Genomic DNA, 27,102 nt, shown 5'->3' on the forward strand with positions numbered 1-27,102 from the left:
GGCTCCGGATCTCCAGGAAATCCAGGAGGAGATTGGCCGGTTGAAGAACAACAAAGCCCCTGGGGTTGACCAACTACCAGGAGAGCTATTTAAACACGGTGGTGAGGCACTGGCTAGAGCGCTGCACTGGGTCATTACCAAGATTTGGGAGGAGGAAGTTTTGCCGCATGAGTGAATGGAAGGTGCCGTGTGTCCCACAAAGGGCGATAAGCTGGATTGTAGCAACTACCGCGCAATCACATTGCTGAACGCCGCCTACAAGGTACTCTCCCAAATTTTATGCCGTCGACTAGCATCAATTGCAAGGGAGTTCGTGGGGCAGTACCAGGCGGGTTTATGGGCGAACGCTCCACCACGGACCAGGTGTTCGCCATTCGCCAAGTACTGCAGAAATGCCGCGAATACAACGTGCCCACACATCATCTATTCATCGACTTGAAAGCCGCATATGATACAATCGATCGGGACCAGCTATGGCAGCTAATGCACGAAAACGGATTTCCGGATAAACTGATACGGTTGATCAAGGTGACGATGGATCGGGTGATGTGCGTAGTTCGAGTTTCAGGGCATTCTCGAGTCCCTTCGAAACCCGCAGAGGGTTACGGCAAGGTGATGGTCTTTCGTGTTTGCTATTCAACATCGCTTTGGAAGGGGTAATACGAAGAGCAGGGATTAACACGAGTGGTACAATTTTCAATAAGTCCGTCCAGCTATTTGGTTTCGCCGACGACATAGATATTATGGCACGTAACTTTGAGAAGATGGAGGAAGCCTACATCAGACTGAAGAGGGAAGCTAAGCGGATCGGACTAGTCATCAACACGTCGAAGACGAAGTACATGATAGGAAGAGGTTCAAGAGAAGACAATGTGAGCCACCCACCGCGAGTTTGCATCGGTGGTGACGAAATCGAGGTGGTAGAAGAATTTGTGTACTTGGGCTCACTGGTGACTGCCGAAAATGACACCAGCAGAGAAATTCGGAGACGCATAGTGGCTGGAAATCGTACGTACTTTGGACTCCGCAAGACGCTCCGATCGAATAGAGTTCGCCGCCGTACCAAACTGACAATCTACAAAACGCTAATTAGACCGGTAGTCCTCTACGGACACGAGACCTGGACGATGCTCGTGGAGGACCAACGCGCACTTGGAGTTTTCGAAAGGAAAGTGCTGCGTACCATCTATGGTGGGGTGCAGATGGCGGACGGTACGTGGAGGAGGCGAATGAACCACGAATTGCATCAGCTGTTGGGAGAACCATCCATCGTTCACACCGCGAAAATCGGACGACTGCGATGGGCCGGGCACGTAGCCAGAATGTCGGACAGTAATCCGGTGAAAATGGTTCTCGACAACGATCCGACGGGCACAAGAAGGCGAGGTGCGCAGCGGGCAAGGTGGATCGATCAGGTGGAAGATGACTTGCGGACCCTCCGTAGACTGCGTGGTTGGCGACGTGTAGCCATGGACCGAGCCGAATGGAGGAGACTCTTATATACCGCACAGGCCACTTCGGCCTTAGTCTGAATAAATAATAATAATGATGTGAACCCTTCTTTAAAAATAAGCGTTTGCTAGGATTAAGGAAATGGTCGATATGATCCCTTCTTCAAAAGAAGGCGCTTTCCCGGATAAGGGTAATTGTGCATGTAATTCATTCTTTAAAAGAAGGCACTTGCTCGGGTTAAGGCAATGGTGGATGTGGTCCCATCTTTAAAAGTAGGCGTTTGCCTCAAATGAAGCAATGGTGGATGTGATTCCTTCTTTAAAAGTAGGCGCTTGTCCAAATTAAAGCAATGGTGGATATGATCCATTTCTTTAAAAAAAGGTGCTTGCTCCGATTAAGGCAAGGATAGATGTTATCCCGGTGTCCTCCTTAGCCTAGCGATAAGATGCGCGGCTATAAAGCAAGTCCACCATGCTGAGGGTGACTGGGTTCGATTCCCGGTGCCGTTCTAGGCAATTTTTGGTTTGGAAATTATCTGTACTTCCCTGAGCATAAAAGTATCATCGTGTTAGCCTCATGATAAACGAATGCAAAAATGTTAATTTGACTTAGAAACCTCACGGTTAATAACTGTGGAAGTACTGAATGAACACTAAGCAGCGAGGCGGCTATGTACCAGTGGGGATGTAATGCCAATGAAGAAGAAGATGTTATCCCTTCTTTAAACGTAGGTTGCCGTTGCCCGTGTCCGTGTTTGAATATGTCAATTGTGAACATGATTCCTTCTTTAGAAATAGACATTTTGCCTAGACTTGTAGATATAACTTCTTCAATGAAAGCAAATGGCGTCTAGTATGACTTAAAATGATATTATCCAATTGTAGATATGATTTAATTTTGAAATGAAGTCTGCGTCTGGAATGAGACGAAGAAATATGATATCCATTCGTAAACAGTTTGTTTGGTATTAGACAAATATGATTTTTTTTTGGATAAATAGTATCCATCTTTCTGAAAATTGTCTAATATGTTGAATAATCCCTTTTATGAAAAATTAGTTATACCGCAAATCCCTTCATTATTAAATAATGCCAAATCCACCAAATAATGCAAAATTACCTTCTTTATATATTTTTTTTCTATTCTTTAGCCATCAATAATAATTGGAATTTCCAGTTTTACTATTTCTGGGGATGGTACATTCTGGCAAATTACATTCTGGCAAATGGTCTATTCTGGGGAATGGTTTTCTGGCATATGGTCCATTCTAGCAAATGGGTTTCTGGCAAAAATCATTCTGGCAAATTGATTCTGGCAAATGTCATACAATCAAACCGCACGACGAGTGGAGGAAAAGCTACGTTATTCCCATCCCGAAGAGTAGTGTGAACAGTCGCGATGCTTCCAAATTCAGGCCAAATTCATTCTTCCTGACCTCGTATGCGTCGAAAACCGTTGAAAGGATGGTCAATCGGCGACTTAGGGAAAAACTGGAAGCTGACGGATGGTTTAGCCATCGTCAATACGCTTTTCGCCCAGGATATGGCACCAGCACATACTTTGCCAACCTGGGCACGTGTTCCAAGAAGCGTGTGAGGAAAGCAAGCATGTTGACCTAGTGTCACTTGTTATCGCCAAGGCTTTTAGCCGGACCTGCACCCCATTAGTCCTTAGACAATTACAAGACTGGGGTATGGCAGGCAACATGCTAGCATTCGTCAAGAACTTCCTCTCTCGACGAACCTTCCAAGTGCTTATCGGCGGCACAGCCGTTGTGATCTTTGTGACACTGAAAATAGTGTTGAGCACTTCGTCTGTTGGTGTCCCAAATACGACTACCCCAGAAATCTTTATGGAATACCGGAAGGACGCCCGATTATTTTATGATAGCCTCATAACAACAAGCATCGGGAATGAGGCCCTTCACAACAGGCGAACGGGCATTTCCTAAATATAAGCCCCCCCCCCAGCGATCGTCATTCCGATTCGGCTGGGGGCCTTCGACCTACCCCATCCACAACTATACCTCGCCAAACCAACAGCTAGACACGCCAATCCGTATTCGAATTTTTTTCATCGAAGGATATCGATTAAAAATCATCGAGCATTTTCGCAGGCTCCTTCCGAATTCTTCGGAATCTGTATACTGCCACATTGCAAAGTGGCGTTCTGATCCTTTCCTAAAAAGAAAGGTCGAAAAACAAAGGATTTTTTGTAAATTGGCAAATTTATAATTTAAATTATAAAAGCAAATTGGCGATGCCCTTGGTTGGCACGTAGGGCGGCCCTTCCGGCCCAGCTCCATTTCATCCTAGTAATGAACTTAATTTTTAAGTTCAATCAAAGGTAATTGCCTATTTCCGGGGATTAAACCACCCGACTTGGACGTTAATTTACAATGTTATGAAAACTCATATGTGAATATGTACGTTATGTGGAAGATATTGATTTGAAAAACGTATTGGAGGTAACCACTTTCCCTTCGATGGGACTCGAACCCATGACCCTACAGTACGCTAGACTGGTGCTTTAACCAACTAAGCTACGAAGGACCTCCGTCGGCCTTCGCAACCTAGCGGCTACTGAACGAGCTCGAGATTCCCAAATTGGACGCATAGTCAAATCACTCGCAATCCATTTATCAAGCCAATACTTCCACATGTGTATTGTACACGTCCACATTAGAGGAGCGTGAGTATTTAGAATGTCTGGCGGCTATACACATTCTTCATCAGCAACGGTACTGATCAAGTGAGGTTGTGTAAGCTATTTGCCAGTCGGTCGTCAAGCTCAGACCCGACCGCATTGCGTAGGCAAGAGCACGCAACTCAAGTTCAGTTCAATCAAAGGTAATTGCCTATTTCCGGGGATTAAACCACCCGACTTGGACGTTAATTTACAATGTTATGAAAACTCATATGTGAATATGTACGTTATGTGGAAGATATTGATTTGAAAACGTATTGAGGTAACCACTTTCCTTCGATGGGACTCGAACCCATGACCCTACAGTACGCTAGACTGGTGCTTTAACCAACTAAGCTACGAAGGACCTCCGTCGGCCTTCGCAACCTAGCGGCTACTGAACGAGCTCGAGATTCCCAAATTGGACGCATAGTCAAATCACTCGCAATCCATTTATCAAGCCAATACTTCCACATGTGTATTGTACACGTCCACATTAGAGGAGCGTGAGTATTTAGAATGTCTGGCGGCTATACATTCTTCATCAGCAACGGTACTGATCAAGTGAGGTTGTGTAAGCTATTTGCCAGTCGGTCGTCAAGCTCAGACCCGACCGCATTGCGTAGGCAAGAGCACGCAACTCAAGTTCAGTTCAATCAAAGGTAATTGCCTATTTCCGGGGATTAAACCACCCGACTTGGACGTTAATTTACAATGTTATGAAAACTCATATGTGAATATGTACGTTATGTGGAAGATATTGATTTGAAAAACGTATTGGAGGTAACCACTTTCCCTTCGATGGGACTCGAACCCATGACCCTACAGTACGCTAGACTGGTGCTTTAACCAACTAAGCTACGAAGCTACGAAGCTACGAAGTGGTTACCTCCAATACGTTTTTCAAATCAATATCTTACGTCAAATCTCATATAAATTGATGATGGTAATAATCTTCGTCAAATCATGAGAATAAATTTTCATAACCAATATGAAATATTTTAATTAAATTAAAAATCACTTAAATAAAGAAGAAAAAAAAGCAGTTTCCAAAGGAATTCATAAAGAAATTCATAAAAGGAATTCTCCTAAAGAAATTTTGGATGGTGGAATATAGGGGAACTGTTCCGTTTTCCATCTTACTGAACATATATTCATCTCATCGCAAAATAAAGAAATACAGCACCAATCTCGTCGCTTCTTTTTGCTAACACGCGTGCTCACTGGTGAAAAAAATCACAAAAATAAGAAACAAACCAGATCCATTTTCATTGCTTTGTTTTTGATGAGATGGAAATAGGAGCTATGGGATGAAATGTCCAAATTCCAAAAGAAAGAATTTCGGAAGAATTGGTAAACGAATTCTCGAAGAAATCTCTAGAAGTATTTCGAAAGGAATTTCCGAAAATAATTTGAATTTCCGTCGTAGGGGGTGACGATGGGTCAAATGGGCGTGAAAATGGGTCACTGTTTCAACCACTTAGAATGCTTGTAGAATAGATTGAATATATCTGAGGGCAAGAAAATTAAAATATAAGAGACCTTTTTGAACGATTTTGCTTGAAACTAATTAATTACCCGACAACAACTCAGTAGCGCGAGACTCGGAGCTAATCACAGAGTCGGCGCACTACCGGGCAACCGGAGGGGCTTCCCGAGCTAAATGCGCTCAAAGATTTGAATAAACTAACACTATGGGATCGATGTTCACGGTGTATTTCGGTGGTTGGTGTTCAAGTTCACTGTTCACTGCAGTACGTACCTCTGCGAGCTTTCGCTGGGTTGCTGGTCCAGCAATGGCTGACGGAAACGATGAAGCTTGCTGGAAGATGGCGGTACAGCTGGCCGGCGGTATTCGATGGAACTTGCTGGAAGATGGTGGCACGGCTGGCCGGCATCCTGACGGTGGGTAACGGGCTGGATAAACGGGCTGTGGAGATGGTTCTCGACTACAGGCGCTTCCTTCAGATGTAGTCGGCCGACGACGGCAAGGCCGCACTTTGTCGAACCGAGAAGGGATCCTCTCCTTGGTAATTAGGGCCACGGCCCGAGAGCTTTGTCCTCCTTGGAGAGGAGGAGCAATGGCGGTCCTTGACGATTAGACTCGGGATTTACCCAAGTCGGTGCGTGCAATGGCGGTCTCCTGACACGCCAATCAGAAGGCTATCGTTAATAAAAACGCAAAAAAGGTCCTATCGAGAGGACAGCCAAGGATCAGTCTCAATCCATCAAGACGGAATGGGTTTAATTACCTGAACGATAGTACACTTCAAGTCACTGAACTATCACTTGGCACAATTTCTCCACAATTTGATAAACTCGACTGATCTACACGCTCGCCTGTTTCAAAGTGGACGAGTATCACCCGCCAAATATCGTAGAACCCTTTAGCCCGTTACTATAGCGCTTTCACAGTATTGTTCTGTGACACTATTCACGCTATGTTTAGCTGTTCACGGTTACAACCCAGTGGTGTTCTATCCTCTATAGTTTCGTAGTGTACTTATATCTTCGAAAACATGGCGCATTTTTAAAATAATTTGAAATGTTGTACCAACGGTTACATGCTCTACGACCTCCAGAGTGCTGGTGAGAGCCGCGATGACCCATTGTCACCCCCGATGGCGGTTCTCAATGATTTCTCCTGCAACAATTTCCGTATGTATTCCTAAAACAATATCCGTAGGTATTCCTAAGGAATTCTTAAGGAATTCTTAAGGGAAATTGCAAAGAATTTTCTAAAAAAATATGTAAAGGGAACTTCTAAATTAAACTCTGAAAACATTTCCAACATTCTTAAATTTCTGGAAGAATTTTTTAGGACATTCCTCCAAAAAATTTTATGGGATTTTTTGGGATTCGAAATTTTCGAAAGATCTAATTTTAGATTGTTTTTCAGTACCATCATCTGGGGGGAAGATGATCATTTTTAAGACGAAACATGCAATAACAATGTGTGTTTACATTTTAAATCGAAACAAATATTTTCAAAACATGTACTGCTATACGTTGCAATAATCAACAACTTTAGTTTTCTGTAATGTGTTCGCATTTATTGAAATAAATTAAATTATCACACATTTTTTGAGTAATCTGGTTTGGGGTGAAGTTGATCAAGACAGCTCTACTAAAACCATTATGACCTAATAGTCAAAATACACTAGGTTATTTGTATGAATGTTGAATTTACTACGTAAAAAAGTATACGAAGTCAATATTTGAAACAAAAATAGCGTCATTTATGACTATATCTCTCTTTCTTCCACAAAATACATTTTCATGATTATAATCGAAAAACTCGGATTTTCTACCTAGCGGTAACATTACTTGAACGGAGAATACTGTTGACTACCGTTTCTTAAAAAAATAGGCACTTTTGACTGAGACATCAAATGATCATCTTCGCCTCAATGATCATCTTCTCCCATTTGACGGTACCTACAAAACCTACAGAAAATGTTTTAGGATTACCTGTGGAAATTCCTTTGGGAATTTCTAAGGAATTTATTTCAAGAATTCCGCCAGTACTTTCTCAAAAAATTCTTTTAGGTATTCTTTTGGTTATTCCTCCGTATTTTATTTAACAATTTTTGCAGAAATTCTTTCAACCTTCTGAGATTCCTTCTTCGAAATTTACTTTGTGCATTCTTTCGGGAATCTCTCCAGAAAATCCTTTAGAATTTATTTTAGGAATCCTTTGTAAATTTTATTTGGAAATTATATAATAATAATAAATATAAAATACTCCTTCGAAAATTCTTTTAGGATTTTCTTTTTCATTCTTTTTTAATTTTCCAGAAGAGTATTTTCAACAAAATTTTCGGAATAATTCTTGCAGGACTTTTCAAAGGAATTTTACAATGTTTTACAAAAGAATTTTCCGGAGAAAATTACAAAGGCCTTTCAGGAGGTTTCACTAAAGAATCCCTACAGTGGGGAATTATTTCTGGAGGAGAAAGAATTTCTGGCGACATTGCAGAAGAAATTCCTGGAGGAACTTCCAAATGAATTTCAGGAGGAATTTTCGAAGAACAACCTGACTAGATTTGAGATAAGAATTCCTAAACGAATTTCTGAAGGAAGGAATTTCCCGAAAAGAACCCTCGAAAGAATTTCCAATGGAATTTCCAAACAAATCCGTATTGGACTTTTCATATAAATTTTTAGAGTTTTTCAAGAGTTCCTTCTGGAGCATCTGAAGGCATTCTTTCGGGAATTTTGCCAGGAATTTACCCGGAAAGTCGGGCAGTAGTAAAACAAAACCCTGTTTTGAATCTGGAATTGAGACTTGCAAAAAATCAAAAATATCGGGATTGCAGTCGATTCATCATCATACTTCTTCGGATTATCTCGAGAATTCATTGGGATTTTACTTCAGAAGTTACCTCGGAAATTTGTTCAGTGATGTTTCATGAATTAATTAAAAAGTTCGTTCGGAGAATTCTCTAAATAGTTTCCTACATCGTTTGAAAAGAAGTTTACCAGGATTGCTACGCTTGTGATGTGATTGGCCAGTGATGGATGTCCTGTGTGAAAAACTGCGCATCCGGAGGCCACTTTGGCGAAAACCTCGCTCTAACCACCTGCAAGATTGGTGCCCCCATGGAATTATGTGCAATCAGCGCAACTCGTCAAAAAGTCGATCCTGGGAGTGTTCTTCTGTGGCTCAGTTTAGTTACACATAAATTGATTAATTTGGTGAGATCGTTTCAAAATATTAATACTATGATTTCGATTTAAAAAATAAACAAAATAAGAGCTGGATTTCAAATCCGCAAGTTTGTTAATGGATTCATTATCGATTTGATAATGGTTACATAAACAGGCGCCTTATTGTGAGCAAAATGACCTCGGACTGGTCATGCTATACTAGGCAGTCTGAAATGGGTACCTGGAGCTGCAGTGGAGCTAGCACTTTCGAACTCCCGGATGACTGTAAAACTATGTACAATAGCTTTCTTCCAGTGCTGGTTAGTTTGGACACATAGTAATGAAACAGGTGTGGATAGTGATAAGGTGACCTACCCAGTCATGTCATGTGGTTCTACAACCGAGCCACTTGAAAGGAGGCTTCCGAGCCTCTTGAAAGGAGGCTTCCGAGCCTCTTGAAAGGATTCTTCCGAGCCTCTTGGAAGGAGGCTTCCGAGCCTCTTGGAAGGAGGCTTCCGAGCCTCTTGGAAGGAGGCTTCCGAGCCTCTTAAAAGGAGACTTTCGAGCCTCTTAGAAGGTGGCTTCCTAGCCTCTTAGAAGGAGGCTTCCGAGCTTCTTAGAAGAAGGCTTCCGAGCTTCTTGAAAGGAGGCTTCCGAGCCTCTTGAAAGGAGGCTGCTGAGCCTCTTGAAAGGAGGCTTCCGAGCCTCTTGAAAGGATTCTTCCGAGTCTCTTGGAAGGAGGCTTCCGAGCCTCTTGGAAGGAGGCTTCCGAGCCTCTTGGAAGGAGGCTTCCGAGCCTCTTGGAAGGAGGCTTCCGAGCCTCTTAAAAGGAGACTTTCGAGCCTCTTAGAAGGTGGCTTCCTAGCCTCTTAGAAGGAGGCTTCCGAGCTTCTTAGAAGGAGGCTTCCGAGCCTCTTGAAAGGAGGCTGCTGAGCATCTTGAAAGGAGGCTGCTGAGCCTCTTGAAAGTAGGCTTCCGAGCCTCTTGAAAGGAGGCTTGCGAGCCTCTTGAAAGGAGGCTTCCGAGCCTCTCGAAATGAGACTTCCGAGCCTCTTGAAAGGAGGCTTCCGAGAAGCGTAGAAGGGTCCTTCTGATCCTCTTGCAACGAAGCAAGCTTTAGTGAAAATCTTCAATGTCCCTCAAACGAAGGATTCTGAACCTTTAGGTTCTAGATTGCATTGAAGATTTTTAAAATTTGTTCTTTCAAAGTTTTGTTCGTTTGATCTTTTGTCCTTCATACATTGTGCTGGTCGTGGAAGGTAGGATTCAATTGGCTTTGAACTATTGATCGCATTGCATAATACGTACAATATAAATTTTTGAAATAATAAATACAACATTATCCAAACTTTATTAATGAGTTATGATTGGAATTGTAATACGTCCGCCATTACGCATTTTTGTCCGAGGTACCCCTAGGGCCAGCGAAGGTACCCCCAGGGGACATGTACCCCAGGTTGAGAACCGCTGCTCTAGACCATCCAGGTTTTCAAATGCTTTAGTTTCCTAATATTTCTGCGTAATCCAGAGTCTGAAAAATCAACTTAACTCTTGTTGATCCTTCAGAATCCCAGATTTTTTCATACTTACGGAAACTGGCTAGATTATTCAAAATAATCAAAACTTTATTCTCCTGGTTTAAAAGACCCTCTTAAGATCATTTTTTTTTCTAATTGTTCAAATCTGTTACAAATTTTCTAGATATGCTATTTTCTACGGATTTCACAGATTTTACAGACTTAACAGATTCATCATAGAATCCAAAATGTTTTCCCGCATAATGCGGGACGTCTAGTCACTTTATCCTATAGCCTTTCGGTACAACTTTATTGTACGAGAAAGGCAAAAACATACGTCTTGATTGTGTTTTGAATCTTTTTAGAGCGAAATCCTTTTTCGGCGAGTGAGCGAAGCGATGGGGGCCCCATACACGCTACGACATGTTGTACAACTTTGACTCCGCCACCAGGAAATTTGGTTCAGTCGGATTTAAGTTGGACCGTCTGTGGGCAAGTTGTACTATCCAACGGTCGTACAACTTTCCCACAGACGGTCCGACTTAACTCCGACCCGTATACAGACATGATAAGTGAGAGATTTTCTCATTATCCTTTGGATTCAAACCCTGGTGGTAAGGATAAAAGTATTCTTTATAAAACGGCATGGAAAATCTACCAGAGCTGCGACAACACACACGAGCTGGGAACAGCTGTCCTAGTGATGGGAGATATGCAAAGGCGCGTGATCGGGTGATGGCCGATCAATGAGAGAATGTGCAGGTTGAGAATCAAAGTATTCTTTAAAGGTTCTTCAATTTTAGCATAATCAACGTACATAGACCACATTCTGGAAGCACTGATGATAATACGGTCGTATTCTACGCTCAGCTGGAACGTGAGTACGACAGCTGCCCATGCCATGACGTAAAAATCCTCATAGGAGATTTGGACGCTCAGGTTGGCCAAGAGGAGGAGTTTAGACTGACTATTGGAAAGTTCAACGCCCACCGGCGCGAAAGGGGAAGCGTCGTTTGGCCGAAACTCATTCGGCCCAAAGCCATTTGGCCGAACAAACACTTAGGCCGAAACCCATCTGGCCGAAAAGATCATTTGGCCGAAAGCATCATTTGGCCGAAAAGGTCGTTTGGTCGAAAGGGCCATTTGGCCTAATAGGTCATTTGAAAAGTGGGAAGTTAGGAATGAGAAGAGAGACGTCTCACTACTCACTCTTAATTTTTCTCTTCTCACTGTAAAAAGTGAGAAGCGCGAAATGAGTAGAGAGACGTCTCACTACTCACTTCACGCTTCTCTTTTTTTACAGTGAGAAGTGAGAAATGAGGAGTGAGAAGTGACACTTCGCATTTCTCACTTTTCAAGTGACCTATTCGGCCAAATGTCCTATTCGGCCAAATGACCATTTCGGTCAAACGACCCTTTCGGCCAAACGACCCTTTCGGCCAAATGACCCTTTCGGCCAAATGACTCTCTCGGCCATACTAACCATTCAGCTTTCAGTTTCAGTTTCAGGGGCATTCTCGAGTCCCTTCGAAACCCGCAGAGGGTTACGGCAAGGTGATGGTCTTTCGTGTTTGCTATTCAACATCGCTTTGGAAGGGGTAATACGAAGAGCAGGGATTAACACGAGTGGTACAATTTTCAATAAGTCCGTCCAGCTATTTGGTTTCGCCGACGACATAGATATTATGGCACGTAACTTTGAGAAGATGGAGGAAGCCTACATCAGACTGAAGAGGGAAGCTAAGCGGATCGGACTAGTCATCAACACGTCGAAGACGAAGTACATGATAGGAAGAGGTTCAAGAGAAGACAATGTGAGCCACCCACCGCGAGTTTGCATCGGTGGTGACGAAATCGAGGTGGTAGAAGAATTTGTGTACTTGGGCTCACTGGTGACTGCCGAAAATGACACCAGCAGAGAAATTCGGAGACGCATAGTGGCTGGAAATCGTACGTACTTTGGACTCCGCAAGACGCTCCGATCGAATAGAGTTCGCCGCCGTACCAAACTGACAATCTACAAAACGCTAATTAGACCGGTAGTCCTCTACGGACACGAGACCTGGACGATGCTCGTGGAGGACCAACGCGCACTTGGAGTTTTCGAAAGGAAAGTGCTGCGTACCATCTATGGTGGGGTGCAGATGGCGGACGGTACGTGGAGGAGGCGAATGAACCACGAATTGCATCAGCTGTTGGGAGAACCATCCATCGTTCACACCGCGAAAATCGGACGACTGCGATGGGCCGGGCACGTAGCCAGAATGTCGGACAGTAACCCGGTAAAAATGGTTCTCGACAACGATCCGACGGGCACAAGAAGGCGAGGTGCGCAGCGGGCAAGGTGGATCGATCAGGTGGAAGATGACTTGCGGACCCTCCGTAGACTGCGTGGTTGGCGACGTGTAGCCATGGACCGAGCCGAATGGAGGAGACTCTTATATACCGCACAGGCCACTTCGGCCTTAGTCTGAATAAATAAATAATAATAACATCAGCTCTGACCACTATCTGATGATGGTTAAATTGCGCTCAAAACTATCCCTCATCAACAATGTTCGGTACCGACGGCTTCTGTGGCTCTACATTCCAACTGGAACTTGGCCGGCTTTTCAACTTAGCATTCTATTAGCATTTCCTCAGTTATTAATTGAAAGCTTTTCTATGCCCGCCATTGCATGAGTATGTGTCTTATGTTACAAGTACAATGAATGCACTATGCCCAGGATGTCGAGAAAGATTCCAATCCGAAAACATCATAGACCGGACCGAGAATCGAATCTCCGGATTGGCAAATCTACGCCTTTGCCCGCAATGCTGCTGGTAATAGAAGGGGCCGTACACTAATTACGTAAGCAAATTTTCTGGGTTTTCCAACACCCACTCCCCCCATGTAAGATTTTTCCCATACAAATATTTTTTTATTTATACGGAGCGCAAGAAAATGGCAGACCTCCCCCCATAAGTGTATAAGGAAAATAAAGAAAAATGGAACATGTAGTTTATGAAGCATCAAATATATTAACCAGTTTTAAAACTCTGAACAAGTCAACCGTTCGATCGACTATTTAAGTCAAACTATTAAATAAGTCAAATGGCATTGCATTAACAATAACTGAAATCGAACGGGCGGATGTTGTTGGACAAAAAATGACTGGTTGCACAAGGCACCAAACTTCTTTTGTTTTCGGTCCGTTAGTGCCACGACCTCAAGTCGTGATTGTTGGTTTGACTTAGGCACACTGAAACTGGTGGTTTCTTCATCTTGCAGTCACTAGAACAATGCATTCTAGCTTTTCACAGTTTATTACTGATTTTTTTGCTTGTACTTGGTTTGTCTCAATTTTTGAATACTATTGCCAATATTAGGCTTTCGAAACATGTAGTTATACCGCGGCTCACATTCTAATAGACATTTCACATGTATATGATCAACAAAACGACAACGTTACCGGCGTGTGCTCTGCATATCAGGTTGAAAATCTCATTAGGTATAATGTTCAATCATGTGCAGATGTGCACTATGAATGAATTAAATTTGTCTGAATGAAAAGCGTGAAGTGTCAACTAAATTGTTTCAGCGTCTTCTCCGTAGCTGACTCGTATTTGTTTGGATCGGATGTGGGGAAGTTTGGTCAAAACGTACAATTTAGAAAGCTGTTTTTGATTTTCGGCTACGAAATAGGAATGAATTAACAACAAAATGCATTTTTTTAATTCATCGAAGCTTGAGGTAAGGAATCACGCTTGTTATCTCTCGTTACAATCATGAACATGAAGGTAATTTGCCAATTCCAAGATAATTTTGGCTTTGAAAATTCCATTTAAACATTCAAGTGCAATAAAATGATTAGTTAAAACAATTTCATTTTGAAATATGTTATCCCCGAGAATGTGCTGAGAGATGCAAGCCTCCCCTTACGAATAATCGTGTGAAGCGAAAACGTGTGAATCTTCACCGGTGCTAAATAAGTGCCGGAATAGAATGAATCTAGGCAAACCGGAAGCCGCCGGTTCTGGATGAAGTAGCCACACTATGCAGAGCATGATTAGAATTTAAAATTAGTGTTTGTGCGAGTTATTGAAATCATTTCAAGCATCAGATCCACTGCCGTGCTATTCCCAATGCAATTAGGGCGTGTTCAATTCAATCCAAAAGTGCAGTGTCAAACTTTCGTCCGCTCCCGTTAGTAAACTCTGCCGAAGACAACGTACCATGTTCTTGATTAGATTTTCCTGTTCGATGTCCAGACTGTTCTTCCTGCTCTGTAGCACTCGAGGCAACGATATCGATGCCATGATTGGCCTTATTTTCCCTCGGGACACTTTTTCTCTGTTCGAAAAATTGACCGATTCACCAATCACAATCTACTGCCACCGAATTCCATCAATTATGATTTTTTTTCTCTAGGCTTCAACGCTTTTCTCGGTGACACAATTCGGAGTGACCGGAGAAATCTATTCGGAGCTCACTGCCTAATGGAAACTTTATTTGAAGACACACCTCTCAAGATTTGGCCAGTGGCCCACAAAAACATAAACGGTGTTCACCGCCCTCAAATCCAGCACAAATCCTACGACTCTACTTCTCACTCTGCACACAGGCGGAGTACCGAGAGCCAGTACCTAAGTGAGTGAGGACCGCACTTATTCGTTTTAATCACCCGCACATAGGCACCGTGTCGCGTCGTCGTCGGTACCGCTATAGGTGCGATACCATCGATGCTGCACTAAACTACGGTGACTCTTCCAGGTTTGCACGGGGCAAATCGTGCGGACGTCGTTCTCGCGGCGACAGAACTGTTCGTCTCACTGATCCGGACGTCTGGCCAACATGTGTGTCGTCCACAACGAGCACGCTTCGCACGCACCACTTGCTTGCGATGATGAGCAGTTGAACCGCGAACGTCCGACGCAACCGTACGCCTCCGGTCGACTGACGGTAGCTGGGCCGGAGTTGGAGCAGTCAGTCAGTGATTGCGTGGAGTCGGTAATGTTGAAATGTTGAATGAATGCACTTCTACACATTTTCTCGCATGCACAAAGTGGCGGGACTTCGAATGAAAGCTGGGCAAAAGCATAATAACAGTTGAAAATATATTTTTGGTGAACGCCTTGTTGGCCATGCGTGCTAAATACTTAGATACCTTCTCAATCACCGAATTGAACTTAAAATTATTGTGAAAGTGAGAGCTCAAAAATGGATCGGCAATGTTAATCGTTGTGCTTTGTAATAACAGAATAACTAATAAGATATCAATCAAAATCTGTTCAAGATCTGCTAAAGTTAATCTTGCTCTACAAGTAAAATTTGTCGTAAATATTTAAAAGTCCAGCTTAACCACAATTTGAAATTGATTCAAGAACCAAAACTGAGTCTTAGAATTCCAATCAATCTACAAAATGGTAAAACAATCATTACATCCCATATTAATATTAAAAAAATTGTCCCGCCGCTGATCTGTAATTTTTCGTTCAAATTCCGAAGATTGAATGGATTTATATTTTTCGTGAAAATATAAATGATTTCATTGAAATTCTTTACAATTTTCCTATGAAATTTTGCGAAGCTCTTTGTAAAAACTAAGGCGAGCTTCCAGTGAAAATTCTTAAATCCAAAAAAATCTCGTTGAAATAAAATTTTGTCAGAAAGCCATTTGGCCGAAAGCCATAAGGCCAAAAGTTGTTTGATTGAACAAATAGTTTGGCTGAAACTCTTTCGGCTGAAAGCCATTTGGCCAAACGGGTCATCTGGCCGAATAGGTCATTTGGCCGAATAGACCATTTGGCCGAATAAACCATTAGGCTGAATAGGATATTTGGCCGAATGGGACATTTGGCTGAATAGGACATTTGGCCGAATAGGATATTTCACCTAACACAGGGCTGGTAGCGATGAATGCCGTTCAAAATAGTGACTTAGTGACCAACGATGACGAAAAAAGTGACCAAATAGTGACTTTCAGGAGCAGAAAAAGTGACCAAATAGTGACTTTTGTATAAAGTACTAACCAGGTAGTGAGCTGAGTTGCATTCGTATTGTTCATGTGTAACTCGTAGTAGATCGGAAACTAGGGATATCATGTTTTTTCAAATCCTTATTAGAATGCTATCAGAAATCAAAAGAGAAGTCAAAAATTACAATATCATGAGGTTTACTACTGCTGGCCGTGTGCATCTTCATCGTAACTAGGGAGAGGATGGATCTTAGCAGGGGACAACCGACTTGGCGACACCATCATAAATACCACAGAGTTGGATATTGAGGAAGGTATTCGTTGGGACATCCAGAGGCATATTGCTAGCCTCCATGGTAAACCTTATTCCGTAACACACAGGAGCAGGTAACGAGTTACAAGTTGTTACACTAAACCATGCTTATAATTTCAATAACGATGTTGAAGCAAGTTCTACAGCATTGTGGTAATAAAGTTTAACGTGAGCTCGAACCCTTGTCATAAGACGAGTTTGTACAATCCCATTTAATTCCACCGCTTAATTGTACCTTGACAGATAGATACATATTTCGACCTCAACATTACGGCCGTCTTCAGTGTCTCGTACTTGACTCGACTTCTCGTACTTCTCGATCGGCCGAATTATTGTGTTCTGCATTGCGCGGCCGGTAATAAAATTAATCAGTTCAGTGCGTGATCTCTCTTGTTTCGGACAGCAGAACGATCGCGCAATCGGCCGAATTATTGTGTTCTGCATTGCGCGGCCGGTAATAAAATTAATCAGTTCAGTGCGTGATCTCTCTTGTTTCGGACAGCAGAACGATCGCGCAATCGGCCGAATTATTGTGTTCTGCATTGCGCGGCCGGTAATAAAATTAATCAGTTCAGTGCGTGATCTCTCTTGTTTCGGACAGCAGAACGATCGCGCAATCGGCCGAATTATTGTGTTCTGCATTGCGCGGCCGGTAATAAAATTAATCAGTTCAGTGCGTGATCTCTCTTGTTCCGGACAGCAGAACGATCGCGCGGTCGGCCGAATTATTGTGTTCTGCATTGCGCGGCCGGTAATAAAATTAATTAGTCATATGGCTACTGCTTCTGCCTCATACGCAGGAGGTCGTGGGTTCAATCCCAGGTCCGTTCCATTCTCCTACTCTGTATCTTTCTCTTTATTTCTCATGTTCTAGCAATCGCTAGAACTGGAAATGGACTTCCATACCGTTTCCATTACTATTCCTATACCTTCAACTTGAGTGTTCTATCAGTAATCTGATAGAATTGGAAATGAACTATAGAGCTCGTTTCCTACATCCAATTAGAAATTCCATCAGTTACCCTCTCCTATCTATCACATTGGCAGCTCGTTAACCAAGACGGACCTCTGCCTCTCCAACCTAACCCAGAAATTCCAACAAATTCCGCATGAACTCGTGGCAAGTGCAGAGGTATATTCGGCTTGCAGTGGGCGAGTGATTGCATCATCATTTCCTCCCCCTTCCCTATATTGACTTGCATTCTGACGTGGCAGGCGCCAGTATGACCTAACAAATGAGATCACCAGTACTTGTACATTGAAGATGTGTGCTAGTCCCAAGCAAACATCTGTTGGTTCCCTGTGCAAGAACAGCTGATCTGGTCATAATGGAGTAGCAACTACGAGCAGTCAATCAAGCTCAAGCTCAAGCTCAGATTCCGAAGATTGAATGGATTTATATCCCCACGGCATCAAATTGAAACTCCAGAGAATTTTTCGTGAAAATATAAATGATTTCATTGAAATTCTTTACAATTTTCCTATGAAATTTTGCGAAGCTCTTTGTAAAAACTAAGGCGAGCTTCCAGTGAAAATTCTTAAATCCAAAAAAATCTCGTTGAAATAAAATTTTGTCAGAAAGCCATTTGGCCGAAAGCCATAAGGCCAAAAGTTGTTTGATTGAACAAATAGTTTGCCGGAGCCCAAAAGGGTCGTTTGGCTGAAACTCTTTCGGCTGAAAGCCATTTGGCCAAACGGGTCATCCGGCCGAATAAGTCATTTAGCCGAATAAGCCATTTAGCTGAATAGGACATTTGGCCGAATAGGACATTGATGAATAGGACATTTGGCCGAATAGGACATTTGGCCAAATAAGACATTTTCCCGAATAGGACATTTGGCCGAATAGGACATTTAGCAGAATAGGACACTTGGCCGAACAGGAAATACCTCTCATTACTCAGTTCTCGCTTTTTTTTTTCACAATCAGCAGCAATTACAATGAGCAGTACGAAATGAGAAGTGAGTAGTAAGACGACTCACTTCTTCCTTTTAGTTTATCACAGTGAGAAGTGAGAAGGGAGACGTCTAACTTCTCACTCCTCATTTCTTAGTTCTCCCTGTGAAAAGTGAATAGTGCGGAGTGAGAAGTTACTTTTCTTGACTGTTCGGCCACATTGAGAGTTGACGTAAAGTCAATGTCAACTTCTCTCCACGAACAGCCTAGATAGCCGTGTGATGTCGGCAGCAGGTTATCTGGTTAAGAATAACATTACGGATTGCCTGTTTAAGTGGTAAAAGTCCACCATACAGGTGACCCCTCATTCTCGGTGTGATGCGGCTTTATGCTTACCGTGCCTACGAATGAATGGTTAGGGGGGTCTAATAAGAACCTAACCGCAAACGGAGCCTGTGAAGCACCAGGGCTCCCTTCACAGTATTTAGCCCTCGCTGCGCTAACCGGAGCTATGGCGTAGTTGACTTTTTGCTTCTCCGAGATAATCGGCTACTCTTATTCAATCTCAACGTGAGTTTAAATAAGAGTGGGGTTATGAATATGTGTTTTACTTAGTTTTCATCAAATTGTTACCTATATGTATTCGCATTATGCGTTTTTCACAGTGTACTCAGTGTCTCGTCTTTGACGTTCGGCTTTGGCTACTCTTGTTCAATCTCAACGTGAGTGTGGGGTTATGAATATGCGTTTTACTTAGTTTTTCAACAAACTGTCACCTATATGGATTCGCATTATGCGTTTTTTTACAATGTACTTTGTGTTTGTCACCTATATGGATTCGCATTATGCGTTTTTCACAGTGCACTCTGTGTTTCGTCTTCTTCGTTCGTCCATTGTTACGTCTTCATTGTTTTTGTGACACCTTCCTTTAGTCCCTAGCTTAATGCGTGTAAGTCTACATAATTGTCTTTCCTATAAAAGGTATATCATATGCATTTGCATTGTGTGACTTATCCAGTATATTTTATGCTTCGAGTTTCATTGCGTTTTACAAAATGCATCGTATGTATGTATTATTGATTGTATCCTCCTTCTCCAGAAACCTGTTCCATTCTTCTTTCCAACTTCACTTCCTTTTCCTTTCCCCTCTTCACTGCCTTTTCCGTCAGGTAAATGATGAGAAAAGCCAGTGAAGGCGACGGTACAAATCTCCCAAATTGAGGGGAACGTGCCTCCTGAGCCGACGTTCTGATGAAATTTTGCGAAGCTCTTTGTATAAACTAAGACGAGCATCCAGTGAAAATTCTGAAATCCAAAAAAAATCTCGTTGGGATAAAATTTTGTCAGAAAGCCATTTGGCCGAAAGCCATAAGGCCAAAAGTTGTTTGATTGAACAAATAGTATGGCTAGAGCCCATCTAGCCTAAAGGGGAAAGGGTCGTTTGGCTGAAACTCTTTCGGCTGAAAGCCATTTGGCCAAACGGGCTGGCCGAATAGGTCATTTAGCCGAAAAAGCCATTTGGCTGAATAGGACATTTGGCCGAATAAGACATTTGGCCGAAGAAGACATTTGACCGAATAGGACATTTGGCCGAATAGGAAATTTGGCCAAATAGGACATTTGGCTGAATAGGACATTTGGCCGAATAGGACATTTAGCAGAATAGGACATTTGGCCGAATAGGAAATACCTCTCATTACTCAGTACTCACTTCTCTTTTTCACAATCAGCAGCAATTACAATGAGCAGTACGAAATGAGAAGTGAGTAGTAAGACGATTCACTTCTCCCTTTTAGTTTATCACAGTGAGAAGTGAGAAATGAGGAGTGAGAAGGGAGACGTCTCACTTCTCACTCCTCATTTCTTAGTTCTCCCTGTGAAAAGTGAATAGTGCGGAGTGAGAAGTGACTTTTCACTTTTTACAGTAAGAAGTAAGATATTAGGAGTGAGAATTGAGACGTCTCACTTCTAACTCATCATTTCTCACTTCTCACTGTGATAAACTAAGAGTGAGAAGTGAGACGTGTTACTACTCACTTCTCATTTCTCACTGCTCACTGTAAAAGTAGTGAGCCGTCTCACTTCGCACTACACATTTTTCACAGTGAGAAATGTCCTATTTGACCAAATGGCTTATTCTGCCATGGTTGTAGGACAAAAGGTCGAAGGTCAAAAGGTCTAAGATCAAAATGTCGAAAGGACAAAAGGTCGAAACAAAAAACCTGAGTCAAAAGGTCAAAGGATAAAAGGTCGAAAGTAAAAACGTCGAAGGACAAAAGGTCGAAAGAAAAAAGGTCGAAAGGAGAAAGGTCATTGGACAAAAGCTCGAAAGCAAAAAGGTTGAAGGACAAAATGTCGAAAGAACAAAAGATAGAAATGACGGTTGTAGGACAAATGTTCGAAGGTCAAAAAGTCTAAGATTAAATACTCGAAGGTCAAAAGGTCGAAAGTCGAAAAAATGAGGCAAATCGTCGAGTGTTAATCAACCATTCTTTTGCACATTTATGTTTATTTATGTTTCATCTGATAATATTTCTTTCCTTCTTTTAATCATAGGCTTTTCTTTCGAGTTTCGCACATTTATTTGTGTTTAACCTTATTTTCATTGTTGATTTTTACCTTCATTTATTAATAATCTTTCCTTTTCGCATTTTTATACTGCATATCAGGGTTCGGATTTCTCACTCACTCACGCGACAACTGATCACTCCACCATGCATTTTATCCGGATAAATTACAGTGCGATAAACTCCGGCATCTTCCCATGTTTCGCGAAAATCAAATGCTGCTTACTTTGCCTCTCCAAGCTGATTGAATCTGACGATGCGCCACGATAAGCAGAAGGTTCAATACAGCAGTTTTTCCCTTCGCTTTCAATCAATTCATGTGGTGGCGTGGTTTTAGTGGGCGTTCTGAACATTTTAAAATTGTTTTGGGTTCAAATCTCGTTTCGGTCCTAAATTTTTGTAAATATGCTTGTAAAATTTATCTGGTGAGGCGACGAGAAGGAAAATTTGTGGATTCAAATTAAATTATCCGGCGATCCGGCGCTCACGAATTTATCACTCGCCATTCTATCCGGATAAAAATGTTGTGTGAGAATACTTCCTCACAGGGGGAACATGAAAAATCACACTCCACTTAATGGATTAATCGCAGGTTTTCATTTATATGAGTGAGAATTCCGAAGCCTGCTGTATATGAAACATCAATAACACTTGATAACATTTTATTCTAGAACTTTCCTTTTGTTCAAAAATCATTTTTTTTTTCAATATTTTTTTTTCAAAGTGTTGACTTTATTAACTTTAATTGTGATTCCTGAAAATAGTTCTTCACTCATTTTCATCAAAATGATAATTCGAAACAGGGTTGTTAACCGTTAATTTATCGTTATTGCCGATAAAGTAGATTGTGTTCAACGCTATCGGTTGCTACGATAAAGATGAATCATCTTAATAATCATCTTAGTTCGATCATTTAACGCAAATTTAACGTAAGTTAACTCGATAAGTTTACGATAATGTGGTTGCTAGATTACGCGAAAAAAGTTTGTGTATGATTTAAACAGAAGTCGAGAGTTGCATAACTTTATGAGATGATTTTGATTGAAGCGGGACTTGCTTGAAAGAATGTTCAATGAATGATACTCTACGAAACTAGGAAAGTGAATGTTTTGATGATAATTAGATGACTTTTTTAGCACTGCAAAAGCGTTCCGCGGAATTTGCGTAGACTGCATGGAATGACGCGAATATTTGCACTAAGCTGGCTGACTCTGAGATAGGGACACAATAATATACCCTTTTACTAAGAACGCGTGGGGACTTTTTCTTAGACAATGTTTATCAGATTAGCACCAATATGCAACTGGAATAACACCTTGGGAATTAGGATTGGGATTCAAGTGCTAAAGATCAGGCATAGAGCACCAGCACCAAACGAAGATACCCTCGGCGATGAATTGATTCACCCATTTAGAATGACTCCGGTTTGGCTAAGGAGCTTAGTCCATTCTATGAGTTATAAAATAATCATAATTATGTTATACATGTAGGTGCTCCGGATCCGCAAAATTTAGCTAACCACGCTTGATCAAACAAAAGTTTGAACATTATAAATAAATGCTCTCAGATAAAACATTATGGAAAACTGCAGCTCTCTGTGAATTTAAATGATTGATCATAAGAATGTTTATGATCAATTTTGTGACTTCCTTGAATCCCATTGTAATTCCCAGATTTTAAAACCTATATAATATTTTATGGCAATGCCCGTGCTTTACCTGTACATATTACAGTTAACTCGATAATTATCGATACATCAACGAACACTTTATCGTTGACGAAGCATCATCGTTCAATAGTTATCGTTATCAAAGATGGCGTTAAGGCTCAAATTACCGTCATGCAGTCATTGACGAGAAAGACAGCCACGTGCTCGTACCACGCCCCAGTAATAAAACCACCCACCGAGGAGAAAAAGCAGTCTCCAGCTGGATGGGAGAAGTATTTTTGTTTCAAAACTACATCATCCAATAGCGAAGACATAATTATATCCGGTGGATGCGATGCTTTTTCGCTTTAGTTTTCAAAAAAATGCCTTTTGCAACATTTTTTCCCACGAGGGGAAATCGACGATTTACTCTCACGTTTTCTTATATATATCATTTTTTCGATCCTTTTCCTTCGACCTTTTGTCCTTTGAATTTTTTGACTTTCGACCTTTTGTCCTTTCGACCTTTTGTCCTTTCGATAATTTGTCCTTTCGACCTTTTGTCCTTCTATTCGACAAAATGTCCTTTTTAATCAAATGTCCTTTTCGGCCAAACGTCCCATTCGACCAAATATCCTATTCGGCCAAATGTCTTGTTCGGCCATATGCCCTATTCGGCCAAATGATGTATTCGACCAAATGTCCCATTCGGCAAAATTTCCTATTCGGCCAAATGTTCTATTCGGCCAAATGTCCAATTCGGTCAAATGTCCTATTCGGCCAAATGACCTATTTGGCCAAATGACTTATTCGGCTATATGACCCTTTCGGCCAAATGATTTTCGGCCTATTGATCTGTTTGGATTTCGGGCGTTCATTATTCGAAAATGTCATGTGTTCCAAATCATTTTTAAACATTTTCTCTTCATTGTCAATACTCTAATTAAGAAAAATTCTGAATTTGAAGTCTCTAGGTGCACTAGCTCCAGAGATATAAGGTGTCAAAGTCAGAAATGGTTAAAAAATTCAGTAAATTTTCCGAAAAAATATTTTTTTTTTCAACTACTATTAAATATTTTTAAAATGTTTTTTCTCTGATGTTAATACATCATCACAAAGGTAATTGTTTGAGCTTTAAAATGGTGTTCAAAAACTAATAGGTACACTGTAAAAACAATTAGAAAATACGAATGCGATAAAATTTCTCAAAAACAACGCTAATTTAAACTTTGATAGTGAAGAACTTTTTTTCCTCAATATTCCCCGGGTTCTTTTATGATCGCATCACGATGCTTCGACTACAATGTTCCGAAGGAATTTCTTGCCAGTATTTGCAATTAACAGAGTTAAGTCAATTTTTTTTTCATTTGTTTTTGCCTTTCTCGTACTCTAAGTACGAGTAAAGGCTATATATTCGCTCCAAAAACATACTTTTCATAGAAGGCCCGGAGACCCATAGTGTTATATACCAATCGACTCAGCTTGACGAATTGAGGTGATGTCTGTGTGTGTGTGCGCACCAAAAGTGCAAAAAGTCTAGCTCACTTTTTTGGTACTTATCCTCAACCGATTTTCGATGCATTCGACCATTGTTTCCTACTTTTTTATTTACATGAAAAATTCTCACTCATTTTTTAAGCACTTATCCTTAATTGATTTTCTCGCAGCAAGTTGCATTCAACACAGAATCCTGTCCCATTATTTCCTTTTGAAAATTGGCTAGATTTGGACTATGTGATCAAAAGTTATGGCCAAAAAAACAGTTTTTTAAATGCACGAGAAAGGCGCCATCACCGCTAGGTGGATTAATGTGGGGTTTTGACTAACCTATACACGTAAAAAATGTCATGGGATTTCGATTACTAATTTGCTAATACCTTTTTTCAAAAGATATTTCTTATTTGGATTTTTTTATTAACATTTAGTGCTTTAGGATGCTTTAGATCCAAGTTCTTTGTCAAACAGGTTGTTTTAAATACAAATTGTGAGCCATGAGAGCGAAATTTAAAAATATCACCATATCACGGAATGTCATTTGAAACAAATTTGGTTCTCTCGCCGCCAATTTCAGATTTAGAGCAGTGACCTATTAAGAAAAGTTATAGGGTCCTTTAAGGGCTACACTGCCGTTATACGCATAACTATCCCATGTACATAGGAAATCCCAGCAAACATGGGAAAAATATGTATAACGGTAGTCAATGCTTATATAAATAAAACCCAATTGTAAATAACTCGTGAAAAAAAAAAATATTAGCGAATAAGTCCTATGACATCGAAATGACATTTCCCTTGACCTTTTCCGTCACTGCACGTAACTGTCATTGAACAATGAACCATCTCATAACCACTAACTTATTTTGAATAAATAAAATAATTAATAATTACGTGATTTATGGAGGATCATTAAAGGAAGGGGTGCTAGAAATTATATATTCATGTTTTTTCGACCATACCCAGCTAAAACTAAGTGGAAAATCACTTTAAAAGTCCAATTTTATTTTTGACCGCTCGCTTGTATGGGGATCCCCTATAGTGAGATGGTTCTTCTTCTTCTTCTTCTTACTGGCATTACATCCCCACACTGGGACAGAGCCGCCTCGCAGCTTAGTGTTCATTAAGCACTTCCACAGTTATTAACTGCCAGGTTTCTAAGGCTAGCACGATGATACTTTTATGCCCAGGGAAGTCGAAACAATTTCCAATCCGAAATTTGCCTAGACCGGCACCTGGAATCGAACCCAGCCACCCTCAGCATGGTTTTGCTTTGAAGCCGCGCGTCTTACCGCACGGCTAAGGAGGGCCCCATGAGATGGTAATATAAGTTTTGAAAAATAATTACTTCAATTTTAAAAATCAAAGCGGGATTTTCATTTTAAAGCATTTTCTTCCATTATAATCACAAGAAATATTGCGTAGAACGCGTTAAACATTAATTTATCGAATAATGATCCTTCGTTTCAAGCTCACTTTTATCTGCCAATAACTTTTGGCTAAACGGCCCTTCCCTCCTAGTAACAACGCATGTCACGATACATACATAAAACACTCATATACCTAATACAAAATAATACAAAATTCTAAAAATTCAATATAATGATTAATTGAAATCTTCCTAAATTGTATATGCCAAAATTTTATACAGTTTCTGTAAAAATGTTATGCAAAACTGTATTAAAATCTGCCATCCGCTGGTAGGGTGATGATATAAACATCCAATAAAACGGAATAAAATACAGGGTTCAGGTAACTGTGCATCATGCAATGTGCAAAAAGTGCATCCTACGACAAAGGGAAATCAGATCGTCGAAATTGAGAAATGCTTCGTGCGAGTGAATGCAGTTTTGCTCTCTCAAGAATCTCTCTCTTAAAAATACTATTTGCACAACTACTAGCAGGGCGGCTGCTGATAGAACCAATCACTGCCATGGTTCGCTGATTGACGATGAATCATAAAAGTGGACGTAGTAACTTTGTAAACAAATCACACTCTTTATTCTAGGGTCATAAACTTTGATCCATCTGCTCAATCATTGTTGACATTCTGAGGACCCGCATTTGTCACACATCTCGTTTGTATTTATAAACATTGGGAACGTCACTGAGGCAGCAAACAGGGGGTCGTCGGAGTCATCACGCAAGCAGTGTTTCATCAGTTCACTGTCCAGTCAAGAAAATTTACTACACCGCCAAAATACTACTTACGATTTATCTACACCAACGGTAAAAATTCTATCAATCACTTTGAAACAAACACAACGCAGTGCACTACTATTTGAACTATTTATTTGGGGTGAAATGCTAAAAAACTGGCCCGCAACTAGCTACTGGAGTGAGTGCAAAGTTTTCTAACTTTTGCATGCAGTTCGAATGTCAGTTCCCCTCCAGAGAAGAAAGAGATACTGTTATTAACACCAATACAGTCACATTTGGTTGGTGTAGAGCGCCATCTTCCTGGAGATACGAAAAGCTCCAATGAAAACAGATTGATATTTTAAAAGTTTTGGTGTCTGATTCACAGACAAACGAAAATTACATTTTAATTTTTGTTTATATATTATTTATTATTTTCGTAATAGGTAATACTTTCGCAAGACTGCCTTTCTGAATAAAAAATTGAGCAAAAATGTGTCCAATTTACTGCACATATTTACTGGACGAAGACATCAAAAATCTGTCAATTTACTGGGGGTCCACGATAGTTTTAGACCATGTCCGCAGTTGAAATACAGTGAACGTTCGCTAATTGGGGCGAAACCCAATTAAAAAGCAGTCAAACGTCAGAATGTGATGTCAAAAACGCGTTGACGTTTTGTTTCCGTGTTTGGCGGGATCGATGTTTTCTGGCGCGTAAAATTTTCTTTTGTTCAACGCAAAAAGTAAACAACATTGACGCTTGTCAAAACGCCCCAATTG

At 41.1% G+C, this 27,102-nt stretch overlaps 1 protein-coding gene across 6 annotated transcripts in view; it reads right to left on the minus strand.

The window, feature by feature from the left end:
- LOC134225582 (huntingtin-interacting protein 1) overlaps nucleotides 1–26,559 on the minus strand; it is a 94,350-nt gene extending 67,791 nt beyond the window's left edge. For 4 of the 6 annotated variants that reach the window (XM_062705775.1, XM_062705776.1, XM_062705767.1 and 1 more), the window contains exon 1: nucleotides 14,520–15,245. In XM_062705775.1, coding sequence (XP_062561759.1) covers nucleotides 14,520–14,603 — 84 coding nt within the window. In that variant the 5' untranslated portion in view covers nucleotides 14,604–15,245. Of the gene's footprint in view, nucleotides 1–14,519; nucleotides 15,246–26,391 lie in introns of those variants that run through there. The other 2 variants (XM_062705769.1, XM_062705768.1) reach the window with 2 other exon arrangements.
- Nucleotides 26,560–27,102: the final 543 nt, after the last annotated feature.

Source organism: Armigeres subalbatus, chromosome 3, assembly GCF_024139115.2.
Source record: "Armigeres subalbatus isolate Guangzhou_Male chromosome 3, GZ_Asu_2, whole genome shotgun sequence".
Lineage (NCBI taxonomy): Eukaryota > Metazoa > Arthropoda > Insecta > Diptera > Culicidae > Armigeres > Armigeres subalbatus.